Below are 23,668 nucleotides of genomic sequence, written 5' to 3' on the forward strand. Positions count from 1 at the left end.
TGTTTGTTCAGTATCATTTGGCTAGTGGGAAATGAACCGAAACTTCTGTGTTCTTTCTGCTAATTTTATCTTGTGAAATTAAATGAAAACCCAAATATTTAAGCCCTTCCTTGTGGTGCTATTGGATAAACTGCCCTCCAAGATCAGAGAATTCCTCTCTTCATATTTTGCTATTCTGAGTTTAATGGCAGCAAGGTTTTCCATCCTAGCTTCCAACAAAACTTCTAGGAATGCATTTTCCATGTACTACCATGATATTTTTTAAAATCTATTCAACACAGTGAGGAAAGACTCCTGAAAATTAGGTTATTTTTACTTTGTACTGAAGACAACCCTGTGGATTTTCCTCCTTTCCATATTGCCATATATCAACAACTACTGATAAAGGCAAAAAACCACCACAACAAAAACAAAAGAAAACGAAATCAATAACAACAACAACAACAACGATAAACCCTGAACCTGGTATAGTCGAAAGTGGTAACTATAAATGCTGCTGTGCATAAATTGGTTCAATTGATTTGGGTGGAAAAACAGCATAAAATGAATCATAAAAATGTTCATACCTTATAATACAGCAGTCTCACTCCTGGGAATTTACCCTAGACATGTTATTCAATAGAAGGAAAAAAACACATATTCACAAATGTTCATTGCATCACTAATAGCAAAGGACACAATAGGACTAACAACAACAACAACAAAACCCAAAATACAGGAGAAACTGGCTTAGTAAATTATAGCACCTGCTGAAGACAAATTAGTATTAAGCTGTTAAAAATGATTATGATGACTGGGTAGTGATACAGAAAAAATGTCACGGTATTAAATGAAAAGCAGAATAAAAAGGATGCATCTGCTATAATCATTAGCTTTGTACGTAGCTATATCTCCATGTAGACAAGAGCTGAAAAGTAATATTCAGACATAAAAACAGCATCGCAAGGTATTATGATTTGAGATATTTATACTTATATTTTTTTAACATTCTCTTTAATGTTTCACTTGTTTTTCTATTACATGCAATTTTTAAAATCCTTTCTGAAATAGATTCCTGAGTTTTTCTAGAATTCTCACTTAAAAAGAACAGAAACCCTGGCTCTTCCCACCCCAAATTAACAATCCTTTGCTTGAAAAAGGAAAACAACATATTATTTCCAAATGCCCAAACCTAAAGATGGAGAGCAAGCAAACAAGGCTGGATCCACCCATGTGGATTGCTATGTGAAGGACTGCTGAGGAACTTGGGAACCCAGAGAGGAGAGGAAGAAAGAGGGACCACAGGGCCCTCTTCAGGGTGGGGGTATGTTCATAAGGTCCCCTGGAGAAAGGTGTGTGGTACCAAAAAGGTCAGCACCACATTTACCTGTCTTGCCAGATTGCTGCCTGATATCATCTCCCTTCTGCTCATTTCACAGGTATTTTTTGAGGCCCTGACCCTCTGGGGAAGCCCAAAAGCCTGAGATGTCACAAGGCCACACTCTACTTCAGAAGAGATGTCACAGAGAAGCAGGCCTCTCAGAGGTCATGTCTCAGGGTCATGTTCCATGTGCCTGAGTGGAGAAGGACAAGTCACCAAATTCCTAATGTCTGGATACTATTCAACTTTGCAGATACAGATCTCAAACTTTGTTTGCTCTCTCAGAGCTAGTCAACCTAGGGAAACTGACCTACACGGACAAGCCACACATAAGCCTTATGTTAAACCCATATGATTGTCCTGGGAATGAGGGAGGCTGCTAGAAACCAGAGCCCACAATTGCTCAGGGCACTCCCTCTACCCTGGAGATCAAACCATCAATGAGAAGAATGTTAGGTGAACACAGAACCCAACACAGAGTACTGGTCCACTCAGGGAGAATTTCCGTTCTGATGGATGACCTGAGGGATAGGATGAAGTTCCTCTATAATCATGGAAGTTGGCAAAACTATTCAAAAGCAGTGCCCATTACCCAAAACCCTACCTCTACCCTCTGAACAGTCTTAGTCTTGGTCCTCACTCTAGACCCTCCTTACAGAACACTTAATGGTTACCTTTCATTCCCAAAGCTCTGCCCAGCTTACCTCCATTCACAGACCATGTTCCCAAGGGTAGCTCAGTTCATCTCTTGTGCACTTATTGGCCAGCTTTGACGTCAAATAGAGGGTGATCTCTTCTTAGACCTTGCCTCCCACTCTCATGGCCCCTCTTTCTGCTGGTCCCAGGCAGTATATGATCAAGGACTGAAGGACTGATGAAGACCATAAAGCTGTGAGGTCAGAAAGGGAGTGGTCACTGAGGTAAAAACAGATCTGGAAAGAGAAGACTAAAGACTAGGTAGGCCCAGGCCCTGTATCTTGGCAGCACTATAGCCTCTGGCAAGTCACTCAACCTTCTGTGCCTCAGTTCTCGTATTCTTATTCATAAAATGGAGCTAGTATTGTTGACTTCTGAGGCCAATGCATTTTGTAAACTTCAAGGTATATTTGGCTATTATCACTGTGGATTGCAGTGTTCTGGGAAGAAGCAGAATATAAAGTTTTGGGCCTTAAAGGTTGAGGAAAATTCAGGATATCTGATAGGAAGATGAGCGCTACAGGCATGAGAAATGGCACAGCACAGGCAGAAAGGCAGGGATGTATCAAGTCTGGCGGCAGTAGGAAGCTCGTGTAAAACGAGAAGCTGGGGTTGGTTTGGAAAGGCAAGTGGGCTGTATTCTGTTGGTCAAAGGGAGCTATCCAACTTTTTGATCAAGTAAGTGAAGGTGAAAGTCATGTTTTGGGAAGGTTAACCTGGCAGAGGTGAGATGGATGAAAGTATTGGATGAGGATTAGAATGCAGGCAGGATGACTAGAGAAGGATGTTGAACTCAAGAGACATGATGAGAATCCTAAGGAAGGCAGTGGCATGGGGGTTTAAAAGGAGGAAGCAGATTTGAGATACAGAACAAAAGAATATGGTGACAGTGACAGTATATTAGGAGAAATGAAGGCTTTGAAACCATTTTCAGGTCTCCATGACATCACTATCTAAGTGGACAAGGGTGCCACTCACCAAGATATAGTATAAAGGAGAAGGCACCAGTGAGCAAGGAAGATTGAAGTCTTTGAATACGTTTGCCAAGTTTGTCTGTAGAATGTCCCAGGGATAATAATCAGAAATTAAGTAAGTACATGAATGTGGAGCTCAGCAATAGAGATGTGAATTGAAGCCACCCAACATACGCTCACCAAGAAGACTGCACACTGTGAAAAGTTAAGAGAGGCAAGAACTGGAGGCTGAAAAACATCAACAGTTAAATGGTGTATAGAGTTAGAAGAACCCGGAAAAACTGACAAATGGCTAGAGAGATAGGAAGAAGGCAAGAGTTTCTATGAAGAAGTGAAAGAGGTAAGGTACAACAGAGAACACACGGTAAGAGGAATGAGAAGAGTCCATTCAATTCGTTTAATTTATGATTTGAGTAAGAGTGGTGTGGCTGATTAAACATGAATGGGAAATGAACAAATGGACAGAATTCAGACTACTCTTTTGGGGAGCTTGGCTGTAAAGGAAAGAGCTAGGATGGTAGGGAGAAAGTAGGGAGAATCTAGGATATTTTAGTAAAATATATTTTAGCTGATAGGAACTGAGGCAAGGAAAATAAACACACAGAGTAATTGGAAGAACGGGAGTTTAGACACTGGTTGAGACTTGAGAGGTGGCTCTTCACTATGAGGTGAAAGTACATTCAACCACTTGATTTGTTGAACATGTACTACATGCCAGGAACTGGGAGTACTGGGATAAAATACTCCTGAACCATTAAGGAATTTGGTCGAGTAGGGGAGACAAATGTGGATCAACAATTATGCACGAGCTATGTATGTACTAGAATGTGGGGGGGGGCACAAGTGGGGGAAGCAGCAATGACCGTATGGGTCAGAGAAGTTCCACAGGGAAAGGAGACACTTGCATTGCAAAGATCGAGGTTGAGCAGGGGTTTTCTGGTCCAGGAGAGGGGTTCACAGCCTTGTCAAGTAGGTTCAGGTGAGAAAATTTGGTGGTTACAAAAAGTATTTAGAGCCTGGATTAAAAAAAAACAAAAAACAAAACAAAACCATAAAGCAACCAGGTATACAGGTCCCTGAAGTATACTGGATTGTTCAAACTCTGGACGCCCAGGATGACAGCACAAGCGCAAAGGAGCAATTAAGACCGAGCGCCTCCTCGGAGCGTGGGCGATCAGGCGGGTGTGGACACGTAGGGAAGGGTTCAAAGGGGGCAGAGCCAGACAGCCGGTGCTCGCTGCGGGTCGAACAGCGCCTCGCGAATCCTCACTGCGGCCGCTACCGCCGGGGCCGAGCCGACCGCGAGGACGAGCGAGGCGCGCGCGTCGGCTCAGCAGCGGGGCGTTCGGCCAGGAGCCCGGGCGGGTTCCGGGGACACGGGGATTCCGCGACAGGTCTCAGCCTTCGAGCCTGAGCGAACGAGGGCGACGCGGAGGCAGTTTTAGGGCGGCCGCCGTCACCCGGCCTCGGCGCGGAAGGAGGACACCGAGCTGAAAAAGGAGGGCTACCGACCTGGCGGTCACGCGACCCCGCGAACCCCGCGAACCCCGCGAGACTCCGGAGACCCCGCCCTAGGCCCGGCCTACTCCGGCCGGAAGTGAGTCTCTTGGCTCCGCCCCCGTTGTCGGTAGCTCGCGAGATTTCGCAGACGCCTCCCTTTTTCCTCTGGGCCGCCAACATGGTAGGTGGTTCTTTTCCTTTCTCCGCCGCGTTGGTAGTTCAGGCCGCGAGCTGTACTCGCTTTGCACCTCAACCACCAACTCCCGGCCTCGGCCCGACCTTCCAGGCCGCTCGGGGCAGGGTGGCCCGTGTGGGCCCCCGAGTGTGGGCCCGCGTGTTCTGCCGAGGGTTCGGCTCTCTGAGGCACGCGGGCCTGCGCGCTCAGGCGCCGCCCTGATGAGGCCACGGGGCCCCGGGCCGACCGGTCCGTAACATCACCCTTGCTGATGTGGCCCAAAGCAGAGCCTTGACCCCGCAGACCTACAGACCCTTCTCAGACGGTCAAGTTCGCCCTCTGCCCCACCCCCCTTTGGCTTTATCACCAAGCACCTTTTTCCATACAGCCATCCAGACTGAGGAAGACCCGGAAACTTCGGGGCCACGTGAGCCATGGCCACGGCCGCATCGGTAAGTGCCGGCATCCCATCCTGGCCGGCTCTGAGCTCTCCCTGCCGGGTGCTTAGCTAGCCGGGAAGTGGGTAGGGTAGAAGTGGGTAAGCTTTGTGCGGTCATTCGGAGTAAGCTTGGCTGTTAGCTGTTGGTTTTTTCCTTAGAATTCTCTACGGTACCCCATTTAAAGACAATTTCACATCAGGGGGGCGGGTAGTTAAAATTGGGACAAAGTGTTCATTTGTCGAAGGCATGAACACTATCCAACAGTGGATAGTGCTGTGATGTGGAACATTGCAAAGAGAAGTTTGACCCAGAGTCTTGAGGGAATAGCAATGCTTAAAGAGGTTTTGTAGACTGAAAAAATAAAACGCAGAAGTGTGGGGAAATGCTTTTTGCAAGAAGACTTGAACTGGAGAAGGCTACGTTAGCCATGTAGCTTTGTATTGCAGGCAAACACCGGAAGCACCCAGGAGGCCGGGGTAATGCTGGTGGCATGCATCATCACAGGATCAACTTCGACAAATAGTGAGTGTTTCTTGACCTGTACTTTCACCAGCACTGACAGTTTATTGGAGTGATGGGTAAAGGGCTGGCTCAGGACACCTTCAGTGGGAAGCAAGCCTCTTAACCACTCAAAAACCTTTGTATATTGCTGGGTTTTAGCAAGTTAACATTTGATGTGAACCGAGAATTTGCCATCGAGGCTAGAGTCACGCTTGGGTATCAGCTATTGCCTTAGTGTGCTAGAGTCCTCGAAGAGTAATTGCTGACCTTATTCACTGGCTGTGACCCTTATGGCATAGTCAGTCACCAGGTTAGTGACATGCGTCAGGTGTATAATCTGCTAGATTCACTATGCCCCCAAATTTGTTTAGAAAATCTACTACAAGAATGTGTGGAATTTCCATAGAGTGGCTGTCAGGTGATACGGAAGATCTCTAGTCTTGGCTCTGCCTCTGACTTTTTTCAGTGATTTATCCTGGTTCCATGAAGTAAGGGTAGTCTCCTGAACATCTTCCATGGCTTTTTTTTTTAAAGACTTGTTTTAATGCAACAATGAATGGAGTCCTGGTTATGTCACTATTGTGCACTGATGAACAAGTTACGTTATAACTAGGAGAGATGAACTATGAAGACAATAAACCTCACTTCTTAATTGGAATCAGGTTATGAAAGTGATTACCTTTCTCTTCCTAGTCACCCAGGTTACTTCGGAAAAGTCGGTATGAGACATTACCACTTAAAGAGGAACCAGAGCTTCTGCCCAACTGTCAACCTTGATAAACTGTGGACCTTAGTCAGTGAGCAGACACGGGTAAATGCTGCCAAAAACAAGACTGGAGCTGCTCCTATTATCGATGTGGTGCGATCGGTGAGTGAATGAATATTTGTTGACTTTACATGGTCTTTGCCTCTCAAAATTCTGGATAATCTGATCTACTGATGCCCTTCCTAGAATTTATACCTAGTTACCTACCAGACTACTGTCTTTTGACAGAATTTCAACAGGTAAACTCCCCAAAATTGCATTCTAGTTGTGATTCATGCAAAACATTCAGCTCTTTCCAGTCCCTCATTCATTCAGTTACTTTTGTTATTTCTTGAATGTTTTTCCAATCAGTAGTCTCATTCCCACTCTTAACTGTCTTGGTTTGTACAGGTTTGCATTTCTGGCCTGAGCTTTTGAGCAATATCTCAGCTCAGCTGGCTCTGGTCTCTCTTAATACAACCCTGCTTACATGGGCACTCTTGGCCCTTTATGTCCCTTACAGAATAAAATACTAATATGTTTGTTAATTGTGGATCTACGTTATTGGAAGAGATTTCCACTCCCCACCCCTGCAAAGCAGTGACGACAAAGCATTTTTGTCTATCCTTCGGAGTTCTGGTCCTGTGTCAGTTTTAACCTCCCACGGGTGTGGAGGTAGTCTTAAACCCTGAAGGGGCTTTCAGTGAAGTTTTAAATCCCTTTTCTACTGCCTACTTAACATTCCTTGAGCAATTTTGGTAGGACTTCTTGGAACATTGCTAGGAATGTGGTCTTTTGCTTATCAGGTAGTAATTGAATGGGGGGGGTGCGGGGGTTGTGCTTTCTTGAGGCTAGAGTCACATCCTGACACATTTCTTGTCCTGGTGTGCTAGAGTCCTCAGAGAGAATCTGCTGGTCTTGATTCACTGGCGAGGGCAGTTGGTGCCCCCGGTAGTGCCCAGATCAGAAACATGTCCCCCCAGCTCCTAGATTGAGTAGATTGGCAGTCATTTTTCATCATACCAAGGAGTTGGTACCTGCTGTGGTGTGTATTATAAACTCTTTTTCTATTCCTCTAGGGCTACTACAAAGTTTTGGGAAAGGGAAAGCTCCCAAAACAGCCTGTCATCGTGAAGGCCAAATTCTTCAGTAGAAGAGCTGAGGAGAAGATAAAGGGTGTGGGGGGCGCCTGCGTTCTAGTAGCTTGAAGCCACATAGGGGGAGGTTCATTAAATGCTAACAAGTGCTTTTCTCTTGTGGTCTGAGTATAAATTCTTTAGCACCCCTACCTCCCTACCTATACATCAGAAATATGCCTAAACAGATTTTTAGGAGTAGGGATATGAGGGCCTGAGCTTCTCTACCAGCTCCCCTCAGAAAGTGTGCCAGAGATGGCACCAGCACATAAAGGATTTGGCCCAGTACCTAACTTGAACATTTTTGTTTAGAATGTGTGAATGTGATACCTGTGATAGCACATGGATGTATCTTAGAGTTGAAAGGCTTGTTTGCATTGTAAATTCGGACTATACAATGAGTAGGAGAATACACCCTTAACTGCAAGTGTGGCTCTACAGCTCTGTACCTTACATGGGGCTTGAACTCAACCAGATGAAGTTAGAGCTCTACCAACTAAGCCAGTCAGGTGCCGCAAAATGGAAGACTTGGTTATGATCTGATGGACAGAAGGATTGAAGCAATTGTGAAAGATGTAATTCCTGAACTGAAGGTTTTTCCTCCTTGACTCCCATCTTTTTACCATACTATTCTAGTCATAACCAAAAATTTGAGATGGGGCCCAGCAGTTTGAATGTTAAACACCAGGGCTTTTACACGTGAAAGTGGTTTGGAATCTAAAAGGCATTTGTCAGAATTTATGTATCCCTGTGCATAGCAGTCATAATGTTCAAAGAAATAGATCATGAAATGCTAAAGATTTTTTTTTTAAACATTTTATTTATTTATTCATTAGAGATACACAGAGAGAGAGAGGCAGAGACACAACACAGGCAGAGGGAGAAGCAGGCTCCATGCAAGGAGCCCGACGTGGGACTCAATCCCAGGTCTCCAGGATCACACCCTGGGCTGCAAGCGGCGCTAAACCGCTGAGCCACCTGGGCTGCCCAAAGATTTTAGTCTGAAATGTATCTCGCATAGAATTTAGACCTAAAAGGCTGGAATCAGGTTTTCTAGGGTTTGTTATCCTACAAAACTGATGATGATCAATGCTTGCGTCAGATAAGACCTTCAGATCTCCGGGTAAATTACAGTTTACTAGTTTTTCTAGTTCTTCCCAAAAATGACGAAATTTTTTTTTTAGGCCCCAAATGAAAGTTGCGGTCTAGAACCCTGGCCGAAGAAATAAGATGACACTAAAAATATGACTAGGTTTAGCTTGGCAGCGTGCTTCTTTTGTGCTCTGGGGTGATCATGGGCTGGGCATCATAGCTTTCTATTGGACAAATTTCTTGTGACAACCTTTAGAGGATTTTGCAGATCAAGTATAAGGAAAGTGGAGAGCAAACTTAGCTGATTGGGTTAACAAGGTGCCAGGAAGGCTTTGCTCAGTTGGATACCCAACTGGATCATTTGAAGTTGCATCTCTGTTAATGGTCCTGACAGAGAAAGATAAAACGGGTTGTCCTTATTGTCTTTGGAGGACATAATATGGAAGCTGAGGTCCTGGATCTGAAATGGGTTATAGTTGATATTGAGAGAATAAGTGGTAATAGAGTATCTTAAGATTCAGATGGGGTTTGAGCTTTTTGATCCAAACCTTCGCAGTTGTGTGTGGCTTAACCTTAGTCTGGTTTTCTCTTTAAAAAATTGAAGATTGTATGGATTAAGCAAACTGGAAGCATTTACTAAACCTTTTGGACTTAACTGTGAGTGATATGGGAGCAGACAAAATTAATCCCGTTGGTCTGATTCAAGGTAAAAATGATCTAAGCAGAGGGAAGAGCAAACACGCTAATAACCAATTTGGAAGAGTTAAGGGAAGTCTTACATACTTGGGAGGTAAACTTCCTCTGGAGAATATAGTTAGGGTCTGGGCCACAGTGGGAAGTAAAATGGGAAGGAGAAAGCAAAAGGATTCAGAAGATCCAACAGACAGGACTTGGCAATTCGGTGAAGTGGGGTGTGGCTGAGGCCTAAATCGTTAGGCCTGGACAGGTGGGGTATAGTGGACCATTTGTGAAAACTAGTCCCTTAATAGCTACTTTCAGAAGATAATCCAGATATGATGCCATCCCACCTGGCCTGGGAAGGACAGCTTGAGCAGCCTCTTTTCCAGTTTGCTCACTCAGGTCTACAGCTCATATGACCCACACGTTGATGCACATGTTAATATTGCCAGGGAAGTCAGGTGACTGATGAAAAGCCGTACTTCCATGCTGCAAATGAAGGGCACAGACCTTTCGTGACCACTTAGCTTGTCTGATGGGACCAAACACAAACCTTACATTTTAACTTAATATATTTGGGTGAAAGGGGCCACTGATGAGACAGAGTCCACGCTTAGGAATCCAATGTTGAAGCTGCCAAGCTTTGAGTGGTCTGTCCTGTAGGCACAGGCCGGTGCTGCATCATCTCTTAGTGGGTGATACGTGCCCCGGGTTAATGCAAGTCCTCCCACGTATGGGAAGCAGAGCTTTTGTTAGATTCCCGGTAACTCCGTGGTCCTCAACCATTTGTCTACCTGCCTCTTCAAACTGAAAAATCATGTCACCGAACACCTCAGGCTGACGTGCTTATTTTCTATAAGCTTGAAATGCTAAGGATAGAACTTCTGGCCTAATGTACATGTGCTTTAAATTTTCATCCAAACCTCGGAGCTGCAGCTGCAACAGCAGTTGGAGGTATCGCACCCGACCCCATTATCAAAGTCCGCTAAATCGAACTTAGGGTTTCAATTCAAATACACGTATTCTTACTTGACGTCTAGACCAAACGCAGTCCGGCCCTGGACGAGCCTAAGGGCTCATCCGCGGAAGGCGCGCGGCGTCGGCCTCCGCTAGGAAGAGGAAGACCACGAGGACGGCGGCGCTATCCCGGCCCCACCTCGGGACGCCATCACACAATAGCCACACGGGTCAGTCCTCGCGGAGGGCCACTTCCGGAGGGTGTGAGGTTCTGGTTCCGGGGTCACGCTGACCTTGCCACTCCCGCGACCGGAAGCACGCTCGGCTCCGGCTCCCTCCCGGGGCTCAGCCATTTCCGGCAAGGGGCGGGGCCGGACGGGAGGCGGAGAGACTCCCTGGCGAGGCGGGAGGTTCAACTCGGCCGGCGGCCGTGGGCGTGGGCCGCTGCGGAACTGGCGGCCGGGCTGACCTTGCAGCCCCGGGGTCGTGCTTGTTAGGCCGCGCTGACGGAAACGAGGTCTCTATACACACGTAAAAGGGGAATTTCCAGACTTCTCAGAATGAGCTTCCCTTGTCAAGAAGATGAGCGCCAGCTGCGTTCACCTGCTCGTACACACAAGGAAACGTTCGGGAAGAAGGGAACACAAGGCATTTCCTCGAGCTGTGGGAGGTGAGGGAGACGTCTGTTCTTGTAGTTTGAGTTTCTTGCTTAACCAAATGCATATTACTTTATATTAAAAGGGAATATAAAGACAAAATAATTCCAAATTTACCAGTAATTTGCCAGTACCGAAAAAGTAATATTTTCTCTTGATCTAGAGTTTTCATGACCTTTTACGTGACTCTGCCCTCACTTCCATAGGCAAATGAATTAAGATGTATTGGAATGCATACGACCACTTAGGCTCTAGAAACGTGCTGTGCATCAGCCTTAGAATGTAAGTTCAGGTGTTATGTTTCACCCTTGGCTCTATTTTACAGCGCGTTTTTTGTTTTACTTTTATCCCCACTTTGGTCTTTTCTTAAGACTCCGTTTATGTATCTTTATAAAGAAGTCATTTTGGGTACAAGTTACAAGTCTCCATGTAAAATAAAGGATATTATTTTTAGCAAAAAATTTAACTGAGCTGTAAATAGAATGATTTGGGGGATCCCTAATTCCACACACCATCCAATATAAGCTGGAGTCGGATAATATAATATGGCTTTCCATAATGTGGCTTTCCAAGGGCATTCTTTCAAAATACTGCCTTCAAGAAGCAGGCTCCTCATTTGGACAGTTTAACAGAGCATGGTTATTTAGTTTAAAAAGCATTTAGGAAGATGTAATGGGGCAGCCTGCCCTGCTCTAAGTTACAAGGCCGATTAAGGAGAAAACCGAAGGCCTTAACTCCAGAATAGAGAGGGCCTGACACTCAATAGACAGTGGGGCTTCTGGTAGAGGAGACAGCATTATTGCCCCCTAAAGGCCCAAGGGATGTCCAAAGGCAGTTTTTAGACACTTGTTCTCAATGATTGCAAAACCATCCTCTAGGGGGGGTAGTTTGGAAATGAATGGGGCAGTTTTTGTCACTATCATGGAGGGGAAGCAACCAAGGTTGCTAGACATCCTGCAATGTGTTGATTCTAAACAACAACAACAAAAAATCTAGATCTATCTCCATTTTACACATAATTAACGCCCCCCACCCCCCGGCCCAGTTTTCAAATACTTCTCAGTTTTCCAGGATTCCAAATGCTGTTTAAGTCAGGGGAAGCTCACTGTGTTTTGCTCAGAATATTGACAGTTGTTCAGTTCTCTGGGTCACCTGGGTGGCTCAGCCCGTTAAGCATCTGACTCGTATTTTAACTCAGGCCATGATCTCAGGAATGTGAGATTGAGCCCCTCATCAGGCTCCATGCTGGGTGTGGAGTCTGCTTAAGATTTTCTCTCCCTTGCCCTCTGCCCCCTCCCCCCAAAAAAGTTGTTCAACGTTCTTAACAATGGTTAACACCTACTCAGGAGAATCTGAGTTGCTAATACAACATATTTTTATCTGTGCATGTGTAGCTACTGCATTCATAGTAATTCTATGTACAAATGTAAGCATCTGACCTCATTATATCATCTAGTATAGCTGTATCCAAGCATTTACATATTTAAATGCATGTTATAACAAAATACTTCCTTTTATTTCTCCCCATTTATATTAAAGTTAAGGCATGCTTAGGTAGGTTATGTTATCTACAAATTTCATTTCAGGATAGTAAAGCGGGGAGTGAGAGTATTTGCTAGGGAAAAGGAGAGTGTTGGATCTGATACGGTTGAGAACTGTTTAGGGGTTGAGACATCATGTAAAATGGAACTTGGAAAGAAGTATTGACTGCTTTTTGTCAACCCCATACCAGGCCCCCTGAACACACCCTCCTCTTACGTTCCCCCCAAGATTTCTGTGCCTTACCCATAGTACTCACTGTATGGACCCTTGCAGCCCAACCAGACCCATTTTGTGCCAGTACGGATTTTCTGAACTAGGATGAAAGCTGTGGCCACCATAGGAGGAAGGAGTCCTTCGGGTTAATCTTAGGTAACTTAAGATTTTAAAGATACATAAAGTTTTCAAATTTTACTAAAAAAGAATTTATATCTATCTCTCTTGTGATCTGATCACATGTCTGTGAGGATTCTTTGAAGTCAAGTTTAAAAAGAGAGGGGGAGTGGGAGAAGGAAAGGAGCAAGAAATATCACCTTCTGGAAACTATATTATTTTATTGTTAAGGAATCCACTTCTATGACTATCATGAAGCCCAGGCTAGGTTAACAGTAATAAGTCCTGGAGGTAACTACACACAACTCTGGACTTCCTGGTGATAAGCACTGTCTTCTCTCTCTACCTCAGCTGAAAACTCAGACTCCTGAGGCCTCAATCTCCACCTCCCTATTCCTGGAAGATGCCAAAGCCAACTATGTAACAGGCTTTTTTCAGAAGAGAAGACGACTTTGTCTTCCCAGAACACAAGCCCTCTACTTTGCTTTAGGAGGCAGATAGCAATCCCAAACCACAGACAGGCTGAGACCTATATGGGCTTCAACAGGAAGAGGGGAGGAGGGAAGGAAACTCAGGATAAGACTCTTATCCTACTGTTTAAGTAGGCCAGGGTGGAAGGATAGGAAAGCTTTACTCCTTGAAGAGGTTCAAATCCTGCCAGCCCCAAACTGAATTCCAATGAAGAGAGTTCTAGCATATTGCTTCATCTCTCATCTTGGAAATATTCAAGGTCTCTGTTCTGTGAAGGCCTTGGGTAGGTGAGAAACCTAAACTATCCATATTCCCTGCCCTGCTTCTCTTCTTGCTTTTCCAGGGTATATAGCAGACCTTCCTGCATGCAAACCTGGGGTTCCAACAGGAGAAAACTATCCACAGAATGAGAGAAGAGCTATTGGCAATGGGCCAGGGTATGGCTTTTGCTGAGTTTCACCTCACCAATGTCAGGATACCCAATGATATCTTAAGGGCTTCATACTAAACAGGCAAATGTTAAGTTCACCTAATGGTGGAGTGGAAAGCACTGAGCATTCTTGCCATCGCTGGGACCACTTGCATAGAGTCTGAACAAGAGGCAAGCTGAACAAGAACAATGACAAGGTATCTTCTAAGACCAGTCATACGGTTCAAGGCGGAGAACTTGATTTCAGGAGAGATAAGTGGCTCACACTGAAGCTAAACTCTTAATGAAGTACTCAATTCCCTGCATGATGATGTTTCATTCCTGATTGGCCTATCTCAGCCCATCCCCCAGATGAGAGAACTGTAGAAAATGAAGCCAAGGAACACAGGGCTCTGGCCCCAAACAACTGTACACTGTTTATTGAGAACACCCGTAGATGGTGGGAAGGAGGGATGCCCTGTACCGCATCGTGGCCACCACTGACTGGGAGCTGGGCCCGGAGAGCACTGGCACAGCTGGGGGTGGGGAGTGGGCTTCCCATGACTCACTGACCATCATCACAAAGGTGGGAAGAACAAGAGGCCAGGCCCGAAAGCCTGGTACCATGCTGCACATGGGGATTGATTGGCCTTTGCCTTTCAAAAACAGAGGGATAGGGGATGGGGACTACTAGAAAAAAATAGAAACTCTAAGATTTAAAAAAAAATAGTCCTCCTGTACATAACAAGACAGCATCTGCTCTCCAGGGCCCAAGACTGGCAGCAGGGGCCTCAGGCAGGCAGGCCAGGAGCCTCCAGGGGAAGATCAGTGGTTCGGCTGAGACAGTCAGCTGCACATAATTGGCCAGTCGCCAGCACCCAGCCCCTTGGGAATATACAAATATTTACCAGATTCTCTTTGCTTGTTACAAAAAGAGATAAGAAAGCTTACAGCAGATTATTTACAAACAGTATCCTGGGATATCGTGAAGGCAGAGGTGGGCTGGCTTGGAGGGTGGGGTCTGTGGGGGCAGAGCAGCCACAGCAGCCCAGAGGGTTCCAAGCTGGCCCCTCCCCAGGCTCCAGGCTCTGCAAGGCACTGTACTCCATTACTGGGAAAGGGGCTTAATTCTTCTTGTGGAGGAACTTCATTTTGTTGCCTGTGGGTCAGAGAGGGCAAGAGTGAGAAGGTTTCAGTATCAACTCTTGTAACAGCCCTAACCTTACTCTCAGCGAGAGACAGGGTTAGAAAGACTGGATTTCAGCTGTGACAGATCTGATCTGAGGCAGTGAACTATGCTAGAGCTCTAATTAGGAGACTGGTATCAATCGTTTTGGGGCTATGGGCAAGCTATTTAACTTTGGCCTCAATTTTCCTTTAAACTGAGATATTCTAGGATTCCATGATTTAGCTGGCTGAGCTTTTTGAAGGGAGTAGAGGTTTTCAGAAAAGGGCACTCTGGCACCGCAATTTCTGTAGACCCCTTTATGCCTAGAGAAAAGCTCACTTGCCCCTAGCATCCTCATCTTCACTCAGGAAGGAGCACACAGAAAAAGATCTGATTTATGTAAGGATCTGTGGTTTCTCATAGTTCTGGAATTTGGTAAATACTGTGCTAAATGCTCTTGGAGCACTAAGCTGGGAACCTCTTCACCAGGGGATGTCTTACAGTTCTGTCTACAGCCCCAATATAAATACCCAGTGGCACTGGTTTAGAGTAGTCTTGGTACAGATACCTCAGCTACAGCTTCTTGTTCTTCTACATCTAGTTCATCAGTGACCATGTGACTTACCCAAACCTCGGAGAAACTTATTCATCCCACTCTGCTCAGTGTCTGGGAGTTCCTCTAAATACTGTTCCACTCGCTGCTCAAAGAGGCCTGGGGAAGAGGAGGAAGGGGGAAGAGAATAGTTATCACATGAAGGGAAGGGGAGGCCTATTGGAGGGGACCATGGGCTCAGAGAAATCAAAGATCTGTTGTTACAATTTATGGGAGCATCGTATTAGAATTCATGGTCTCATCAGACATCTCACCGCGCTCACTGCTAAAGCAAGAGGCCCTCAGCACCTTGCCTCTCTGTGTGGCCCTGAGCTGCATTCACTGAGGCAAAGATGCTACTCCTTGTTTCAGAGCTGGGCACCTTCTCTAGTTCCTCCGAGATCACTCTATCATGTTGTTCCAAAAGGTTTGTTAGACTAAATGGACTGTATTAGTGGACAGAAGACATAATAACCCTGGGTTAGACAAAAAGATCTTGATATGATTTTTTAAAAACAGTCCTAGAGTGAGCTGAGCTGATGATATAACTAGAGACAAAGTGAGCTTCTATTCTGTATGGAGGCTTCCACCAACCTCAGAGAGCTGGCTCAGTCTTCTCAAGGGCTTCTCCAACCTGTGGTTCTCAGAACCCCCTAAGTTTCTCAAGTCTGCTCTTTTTCTCTGAATAAGAAGGCATCTGAGGAGGGGATTGCATGCTGCTCTTGGGTAGAGACGAGCCCTACCAGCCACATGGCTCCAGCCTGTGCACAGCCTCGTGAAGGCAGTTATTGGGCCAAGAGGAGAAGAAAGCTCCTCAGCAGTTTCTATCAGAAGAAAGGGATATTAGGAGGCCTTGGCCCTAGCCAATACCTATGAGTTTCTACATGGTGCCTAGTTATTCAGCCTTGCGAGTAGCAGACAACTTATAGAAGAGGGCCCAGAGCTCCCAGACCCAAGCTCTTCTGGCCTTACCCTTTGCCCGACACTTTCTTAGCTCCCTGTCTTGAATGAAGCCAGCAAACATCTGAGACTCCATAAAAACCTCAAGAAAACGGCGGATGCTCTTGGAGGCCACAGACTTGCGGAAGGCCTCTCGCTGAAAGGCCCTCTCTCCTTTCTCACTCTGAGTCAGGAAGAGGGAGTAGTGCCCAACAGTCTCCACAAAGAATCGGATAAACACCTCCGACACCAGCCCATTGAGGGTATTACATTCTGGAAGAGAAAAGACAAATCTTTGAGGTTCAGGTCAAGAACCTGTCATCTTCGATGTCTAACCCCAACCTCTAGCTGGTATAGTCTCCCTCTCCCCCAAGAACTTCTAGCAGAACCACACCGAAACTTTTTCTCTTGTGTTCCTGGCATGGTAACTAGCCTCCGAGCTGGAAGGTCAGAAACTGTGCTCTGCACATGGAAGCTGGCAAATATTCACTGGGTGAATGAGTGTGGAAATCAAAGACCAGAGGATCACTTTCTCCACACCCTTCACCCTTGGTGGTTTTCTTGGCTTCACAAGAAGAGGAAGTTTCCTCCATCTCCTGCAGGGGCTCATGGCAAGGCCCCTGAGGGAGGAATAACTAGTTTCCTATCAGCAGGAAGAGTCTGATGGTTGTCAAATGTCTTTGGGTTTTCCTTCCCAAACCTCCTGAAGTAGAGAAGAATTAGAGGGAAGAAGGCAGCTTTATAGCCTGGGCCACCAAAGAAGTACCCCCAATGTTGTTTATCTTTCTGAACTGACAAAAATACCACAATACCTCAGACCCATTACTCCCTGAGCCCACTAGTAGTGAGGTAAGAGAATTCTAGGCTAGACCGAGACCAAAGTTCTATACCTGGAGCCTTGTCAACCAGAAGGGTCTGGTGTGTAGAAACAGGGTCCTGGTACCATGAGGCCCAGACCCAGAGTAGAGGGAGTCAGGGCCAGACCTATTTGTGGCAGGAGCAAGCCTCACTCACCATCATCGGAGTCACTGTCAGAGTCCTGGGAGATCAGTTCATTCTTCCTCTCTAGAGCCTGCTCCAGAGCTGCCTGTAACTTCCTCGGTAACAGCGTGTCCTCGTCATCCATCTACAGGCAAACACACGGTCATCATAATCACAGCTGACACTGACTGAGCACTTACTGTGTACCAGGCCCTGTTTGAAGGCCTTCAGTATATAATCCTATTCATTCCTCCCCAAAATCCTGATACTATTATCAACCTCACTTTACAATGAGAAGCTGAACACAGAGAGAGGTTAAGAAACTTGTCCAAGGTCACACAGATAATAAGCGGTGGAGGCCATGGCATTGACTGCCCAGGACCAGCACCCTGATGAAGTCTCCCCAGCTCCTCCATCTCCAGCTCCAAGGTGGAAAGCAGAGCTGCCTCAGGGTAGGGAAACTGGCCCAGCCTGTGTCTCAGGGATGAGGCTGGGCTATCATTCCTGTCTCTGTGTTCTGGTTCTAAGTCTGTACCTTGATGCCTTGTACCTAGGAAGGCACCTGTCAATGATGTACACTCCCAGAGGGTACCAGTGGGTTGTGCTCCTTAGTGGAGACCCAGCAGGATTTCCATAACTAACAGAGGCTTCCTGCAGTTGACAATGATAACTGCAAAACTTGACACTCCATCACATTCTGCCCCCCCAGCAATATTTCAAGGCTGGTGTTGTCACCATGCCTGCTTTAGAGATGAGAACTCTGGCTCAAAGAAGTTTGGAGGCCTGTCTGACATCATGTGGCTCAAAGGTGGCAGAGCCAGACCTCAAGTGTTCAGACTTCCAGGCTGTGTTCTTCACACTCCCAACACTGCCGTCACACCAGATGATCCCAAACAGAAAGGCAGATCATGCTGGGGTCCAGGCTTCTTAGATCAGTTTCTCCCCAACTTTGTCTATTTGTGAATATGGAAACCAGAGAACTCAACAAACCGACTATGAAGGTTGAGCAATGTGTATAATAGTGTCGGGTGCTCCAGAGCCTGCATCGAACAAGTACCTACTCTAGGGCAGGCCATATTCTGTGATGTCCTGCCCTGCTCTTACCTGTCGGATGAATCGGTCAGATCCTAGATTCACCATCAGTGCCTGCAAGAAAGAGTCATTAGTGGCAGTGGTGCAGGAGGTGAGCCCTTACAATGCCCTCCCTAGGCCTCCACACTTCCTTGATTCCCAGAGTCAGACAACAGGAATAATCTTACCCAGGCATAGAGCCCCCAGGGAAAAAGGTAAGAGCTGGGTAGAGAGGCCCAGAGGCCACAAGTGAGAAGATCCCAGTGGTCTTTGTTCATTCCTTTCCCCCTCTGGCCCTGCCTCCCCGGAGTATCTATTCCTCCTTCCTTCTTCTACCCCTCACCCCCCCTGGTTTCCCCAGATAATGGCTTACCTCCTCCACAGGCAGCTCCTTCAGTTTGGGGAGGGAGCTGGAGAGCAGGCCAACCAGGAAGGGTGTGGGACAGCAGACGATGTCAATCATGGAGGCCGGAAGGACAGGAATGAATGTGTGCTGCCAGGAGAAGGGGTAGAGCAAGGCCACCACAGCATGGGAGCAGCTGGAAAGGGTACTGGTAGATAGATAGAGACAAAGCACCTGAGCCCAGGCCCAGCACCTCTGGGGAAGGGGCGTAAGAGCGCTGAGGCCTCAGAACATCCTTTTATAGGTTACACCTCCCAGTACAACAAAAGTGCTATTGGAGTTCAGGTCTGGATCTGACCCTGCAGACTGGTGAAGCCCCCACATTCCCACTGCTCAGGGCCTCAAGGACATTAGTACCAACCTTCTTTGGGACTCGACCTAGGAACAGACATGAAGGTACACAGCAACACTTTAACTCACAAACAACTCACATATATACCCCCAAGGGCCACCCTCATGCACAGACAGGCCTAACCTAGTGGGGAAGCATCAGCTCAAGCCAGGGAATATGATGGTAAGGTGAGCAAGAGCTGATCACAAATTTGTAGTGTGTAAGAGCTGAAAGGCCCTCAGAGGTCGTCTTGTCGATTCTACATCTTATAGCTGGGGCCACAGATATGAAGGGTCAGTTTCATAAATGGCTGACCTGGGACACAACCAGTTGTCCTGTCTCCCAGCCCAGTGTGACTTGATTACTCTGAGCCTCTATCCAACCTTTCCTCTCTGTAATTTCCCCAAAAGTGGTCTGACTAAGGACCACTGACCAAGGTGAGGAGCCTGGCACCATTCCTATCAAGCTGAAAAAAGTGCCCACTCCCATATTTATTCTCAGGCTCCATAAAACAGCCTCAGGTCTCAGTGGGGTCATCCGTGTCTCAGCCTAGAGGAGGCTCCAGGCCTCTAGACCCAGCAGCACTACAGTGCCGGCTATCTGGGCAGAATGACCGGTGCAAGAGGGGAGGAGGACCTCTAGGGTGCTGGTTAGAAGGTGCAGAAGTGAATGTAGACTCCCCACGTGTGTTGAGGGCAGTGTGAGGCACTGGCAAACAGGTGGCACACCCGGCTTGGACAACCCATCTGTTGGGAGGAGAATCAAAGGCCCTCTCCTAGGGGCCATATTACAGATGAGGAGCAGGGCCCACAGTCAAGTTTAGTTTTAAGCTCAACTTTCCCACTCTGAGCCTCTGCCTCTATTGGTCCCATCTATTAGCCATAAGAGACTTTATTAGATCGGCTCCAGCAGGGATTCTCCCCCTTTCCTGACTAATGCCCCACCAGCCAGAGAACATGGTTTTAATCCATGACAGAAGCAAACCCCCTTTCTGTCCTGCCACCCTATGGACACCTAAGATAGTTCTGGGCCTTAAGACAAAGACACAGATGTCCTGGCTCTGACAGCCCTTCCCCTGGAACAGCAGCTCCCCACACTGAGAGGACAGCCATCTGGAAAATATCTGGAAAAGGGCTGTCTCAGAGTTGAGGGACACATTGATCTCCACCTTCCCCTCTAATGGGCCTGGCTCTTTGGAGACAGGAAGTTTTGTATAACCCCTAGGGCTGTCAATGCAGAGCCTGTACACATATACGGTGCACTCCCCCACAGGCATCAAAGCTAGACCTAGAGAGACAAAGGGATTTGTGGACAACCTAACGTGAGCAACAGAACATGAGCTGGCCAGACTCGCAGAGCCCTGACCCAGTCCAGGCCTGTGTGCCATCACTGAAGTGCCCACCCTGCCCCTCTCCAGTCACAAGCAGATCCTGAGCAGGGTGGATCTCTTTTCTAAGATCCACAAGAGGCAGAACTTGAATGCTAAGCCCAGCAAAGAACAGAGCCCTGGGGTACTTTTTTTCCAGAGTGGTGCAAGAGTGTGCTCAGCTGTATCAAGGGACCTACTGGAGCTGGCTTATGGGTGGGGGTAGCAAAGAGGAGTGAGGGAATGGAACCTTCCAGAAAAGGAACCTCAGGGTCTAGGCTTTGGTAGGGACACCATGGTCTGGTCAGACCAGAGCCACACTTGCTGATGGATGGTGAACACGGGTGGAGGAGAGGCAGCAGACAGGGGCCTCATGAAGCTGCTGTACCTGGCAGGTTCCAGCTGCCAGGCTTGGCCCCTTCCTGAGGAAGCACAAGATACACAGAACTGTGGGATACAGAAACATTGAGGCTGGGGTGGAAAGTAAGGGGCCCTTTTCATTTCTAAAGCTGGCCTTCTCTGGAAAAAGCAGCCCTGGCATTTCTTCCTCTTCCTTCTCCTCGGCCAAGGATGGGCCTGGTATTCCCCCCCAGTGCCCTGTGAGAGCATTCAGGAGTCACCTTCTGCTCCTCTCAGTAGCCCCTCACACAGAAAGAAAGACTCCAGGGAGCCTGGGCCTTTTGAGGACCAACCCGAAAGAGGATTTTCCTTTTCTGCCCCTCCTATCAGCACCTGGCACACAGCAGCCAGGCTAATGAACGTCCACATGACTGAATTAATTCTACCACTTGAAAGAAACCACTTCTTCCTGTGATGGAGTCTTTGACCAAAAAAATATACATGTTGCCAAGAGCTCATCCTCTACCTGCCTATCCACCCCACACATACTCCATGCTACAGTTTAAATACTCGTGCCCTCCAAAATTCCTATGTTGAAATCCTAAACCCCAAGTAGGAGGTGTGGCCTTTGGGAGATGCTTAGGTCATGAAGGTGGGGCCCTTATAAATGGGATTCATGCTCTTATGAAACAGATCCTCCAAGGGACACCTGGGTGGCTCAGTGGTTGAGGGTTTCTGTCTGCCTTTGGCTCAGGGTGTGATCCCAGGGTCTGGGATCGAGTTCCACGTCGGGCTCCCAGGAGGGAGCCTGCTTCTCCCTCTGCCTATGTCTCTGCCTCTCTTTGTGTGTCTCTCATGAATAAATAAATAAAATCTTAAAAAAAAAAAAAAAAAAGAAAAGAAAAGAAACAGATCCTCTGACCTGCTCACCCCTTCCACCACAGCGAGAAGGCTCTGGCTATGAACCAGGAAGTGGGCCCTCACCAGAATGTATCCATGCTGGCACCCTGATCTTGGATGTCCAGCCTTTGGAACTGTGAGAAATACATTTCTATTGCTTACGAGCCACCCAGTCTGGTATTTTCCTGAAGAGGCTGAGACACTTTCTTTTAAATCTTGACTGCCTAGTAGAGCTCGACACCTCCCACAACACCTCATGCTCTGTAACCCTTCTACCCCCTTCTCACAGCCACAACCAGATCTTGGCATCTGGGACTCCTCTAAAGTCATAAATGCCAACGTTTTGGACCAAGACCTGTGATCCAGCCAGCTCTTTTCTCATTCCTCTTACACCAGCTCCCGTACCTCATGGGTACCTCCTGTCCCCGGACATCTTTTCCCTCTCCTAGTTTGATTGGCCAAGGTTCCCGCAACCAGTCTCCTCCCGGCACCCTCAATGCCTCACCTTGTCCTTCTCCACAAGTCTCCCAGTGCCTTCTCCAGGTGATACCCAGACTGGCTCCTCCCTGGGGGCTCAGTGCTCTTCTGACCCCTAGTCAGTGCTCTTGCCCCTTCCTTACATGGCTCTGCCTAGAGTTCATCACTCTCCTCGAACTCAACATCCCACAGATGGCCTTGCCTCCCCCTCCAGAGGAAGTGCAGCCATCAGCCAGAAATCTTACTCCACCTTTCTCCACATCAACATATTTGCATCTGCGCACTCTCGGTTGGAGTGAAAGAAGAAATGTCCCATGTCTTCCTTCAGGCCAAGTCCTCCCTTGGGTTCTCAGTCCTGTCACACCAATACCACAGTAGCTGGCACATACCAGGGCTCATAAATACATGTCAGACTAATTAGTGGACGTGCCTTCCCCCTCCTCACCTTGCCCCGCTGGGCCTTACCTGAGCTTATCTGCCACAAAAATGACCCGGCGCTCCAGCAGCAGCGAGGCAAAGATTCGGATGAGCTGGCGCACACTGAGGCAGGTAAAAAGGCACTCAAAGTCCACATGCTCCAGTCGGGAATCCATAGGCCGCCGCAGCTCTAACACCTGCAGGAGAGCGAGGGGGGAAGTGGGTCAAGACAGATGAAATGGGTATCACTGCTGGGTCCCACACACGGTGACGGACGGGCCATAGGCTTCTCTCCCCACCCTCTCTTTCCCAGGTTTCTAATCTACCCTACACAGCTGTGAGACCCAGGCTCCCTCTCCCCTCAGACCATAGCCCTGTGCCCACAGCACTCAGACCCCTAGGCTATGAGCGAGAGGAGTAACCAGAATGTGGGGGAGGCTCTAGAAGGAAGCAGTCGATGAAGCCATCTGCATCACGAGGGTGAGGAGACCACACAGCTTGCCTATGGGGTACTCCCCGCCCCCTGGCCCATCTCCCCGGGGCAAAGGTCTTGGCACCCATACTGACCAGACCCCACAAATAACTGCTGCTCCCCAGGCCATAGGAAGAGCAGCATCTCCATATCCCTTGACTGCCATCTCTCGAGAGGCAACGCCAGTGCCCTTGTTGCCGTGTCCTCTCCCTTTCCTGCTCGAGCTTCCTTCCAGAGGTTGTGTTTGTCCTACCATTCTGGCCTCTATCTCTGTCAGCCTATCTAATCTCTGTGCCAGGGACAAGGAAAACACAAGGAAAGGGGTGGCTAGTCCACAGCCGTGCCAGGACGCAGGACTTTATCAGGGCCAGATCTAGCCGTGTTCCCTCCAAAGGGGTGGCAAGGCCACTCCCAAGGTCAGCGCTATGGCACAAAAGCCACTTCCCCGGGGCAGTCCTGAGGGTGAAGGGTAGCAACTGACTGTAGCAGTGAGAGCAGGGGGTACTGCTGATGCTCAGGCCATCCTGAAGCAGGTGTCATGGGGACCTGC

General features: G+C 47.6%; 3 protein-coding genes and 2 non-coding genes across 17 annotated transcripts in view; 3 read left to right on the forward strand and 2 right to left on the reverse strand.

Annotated features, from left to right (window-relative positions):
* Positions 1–2,249, reverse strand: part of TRIM66 (tripartite motif containing 66) — a 57,208-nt gene extending 54,959 nt beyond the window's left edge. Inside the window, 1 exon segment of the mRNA XM_025459400.3 lies at positions 2,065–2,249. Within this exon segment, the coding sequence (XP_025315185.3) occupies positions 2,065–2,070 (6 nt within the window). The 5' untranslated portion in view covers positions 2,071–2,249.
* Positions 2,250–4,128: 1,879 nt separating this feature from the next.
* RPL27A (ribosomal protein L27a) lies at positions 4,129–7,643 on the forward strand. 3 transcript variants are annotated; one of them, XM_025459425.3, is made up of 5 exons: positions 4,129–4,711; positions 5,094–5,157; positions 5,592–5,667; positions 6,340–6,514; positions 7,471–7,643. In XM_025459425.3, the coding sequence occupies exons 1-5, from the start codon at positions 4,709–4,711 to the stop codon at positions 7,597–7,599; spliced, it is 447 nt and encodes a 148-aa protein (XP_025315210.1). In that variant the 5' UTR covers positions 4,129–4,708; the 3' UTR covers positions 7,600–7,643. The 3 variants fall into 3 exon arrangements, with proteins under 3 accessions (XP_025315210.1, XP_048954729.1, XP_025315209.1); XM_049098772.1 differs by having other exon boundaries at positions 4,694–4,711; positions 5,579–5,667; XM_025459424.3 differs by lacking the exon at positions 4,129–4,711 and having other exon boundaries at positions 4,837–5,157; positions 5,579–5,667.
* Positions 5,840–5,969, forward strand: LOC112668018 (small nucleolar RNA SNORA3/SNORA45 family). Its single transcript, XR_003141396.1, has one exon. It is a non-coding gene; the product is annotated as a small nucleolar RNA SNORA3/SNORA45 family (small nucleolar RNA).
* LOC112668017 (small nucleolar RNA SNORA3/SNORA45 family) lies at positions 7,236–7,366 on the forward strand. The gene has a single exon (XR_003141395.1). It is a non-coding gene; the product is annotated as a small nucleolar RNA SNORA3/SNORA45 family (small nucleolar RNA).
* A 6,431-nt stretch (positions 7,644–14,074) lies between the features above and the next one.
* The window catches only part of DENND2B (DENN domain containing 2B), a 170,851-nt gene continuing 161,257 nt past the window's right edge, over positions 14,075–23,668 (reverse strand). For all 11 annotated transcript variants that reach the window (XM_049098767.1, XM_049098765.1, XM_049098766.1 and 8 more), the window contains 7 exons: positions 22,695–22,843; positions 18,787–18,964; positions 18,447–18,488; positions 17,376–17,487; positions 16,395–16,634; positions 15,456–15,542; positions 14,075–14,821 (listed from right to left, as the gene is read on the reverse strand). In XM_049098767.1, the coding sequence (XP_048954724.1) occupies positions 14,787–14,821; positions 15,456–15,542; positions 16,395–16,634; positions 17,376–17,487; positions 18,447–18,488; positions 18,787–18,964; positions 22,695–22,843 (843 nt within the window). In that variant the 3' untranslated portion in view covers positions 14,075–14,786. The remainder of the gene's footprint in view (positions 14,822–15,455; positions 15,543–16,394; positions 16,635–17,375; positions 17,488–18,446; positions 18,489–18,786; positions 18,965–22,694; positions 22,844–23,668) is intronic.

The sequence above is a fragment of the Canis lupus genome, chromosome 21 (genome assembly GCF_003254725.2).
Source record: "Canis lupus dingo isolate Sandy chromosome 21, ASM325472v2, whole genome shotgun sequence".
NCBI lineage: Eukaryota > Metazoa > Chordata > Mammalia > Carnivora > Canidae > Canis > Canis lupus.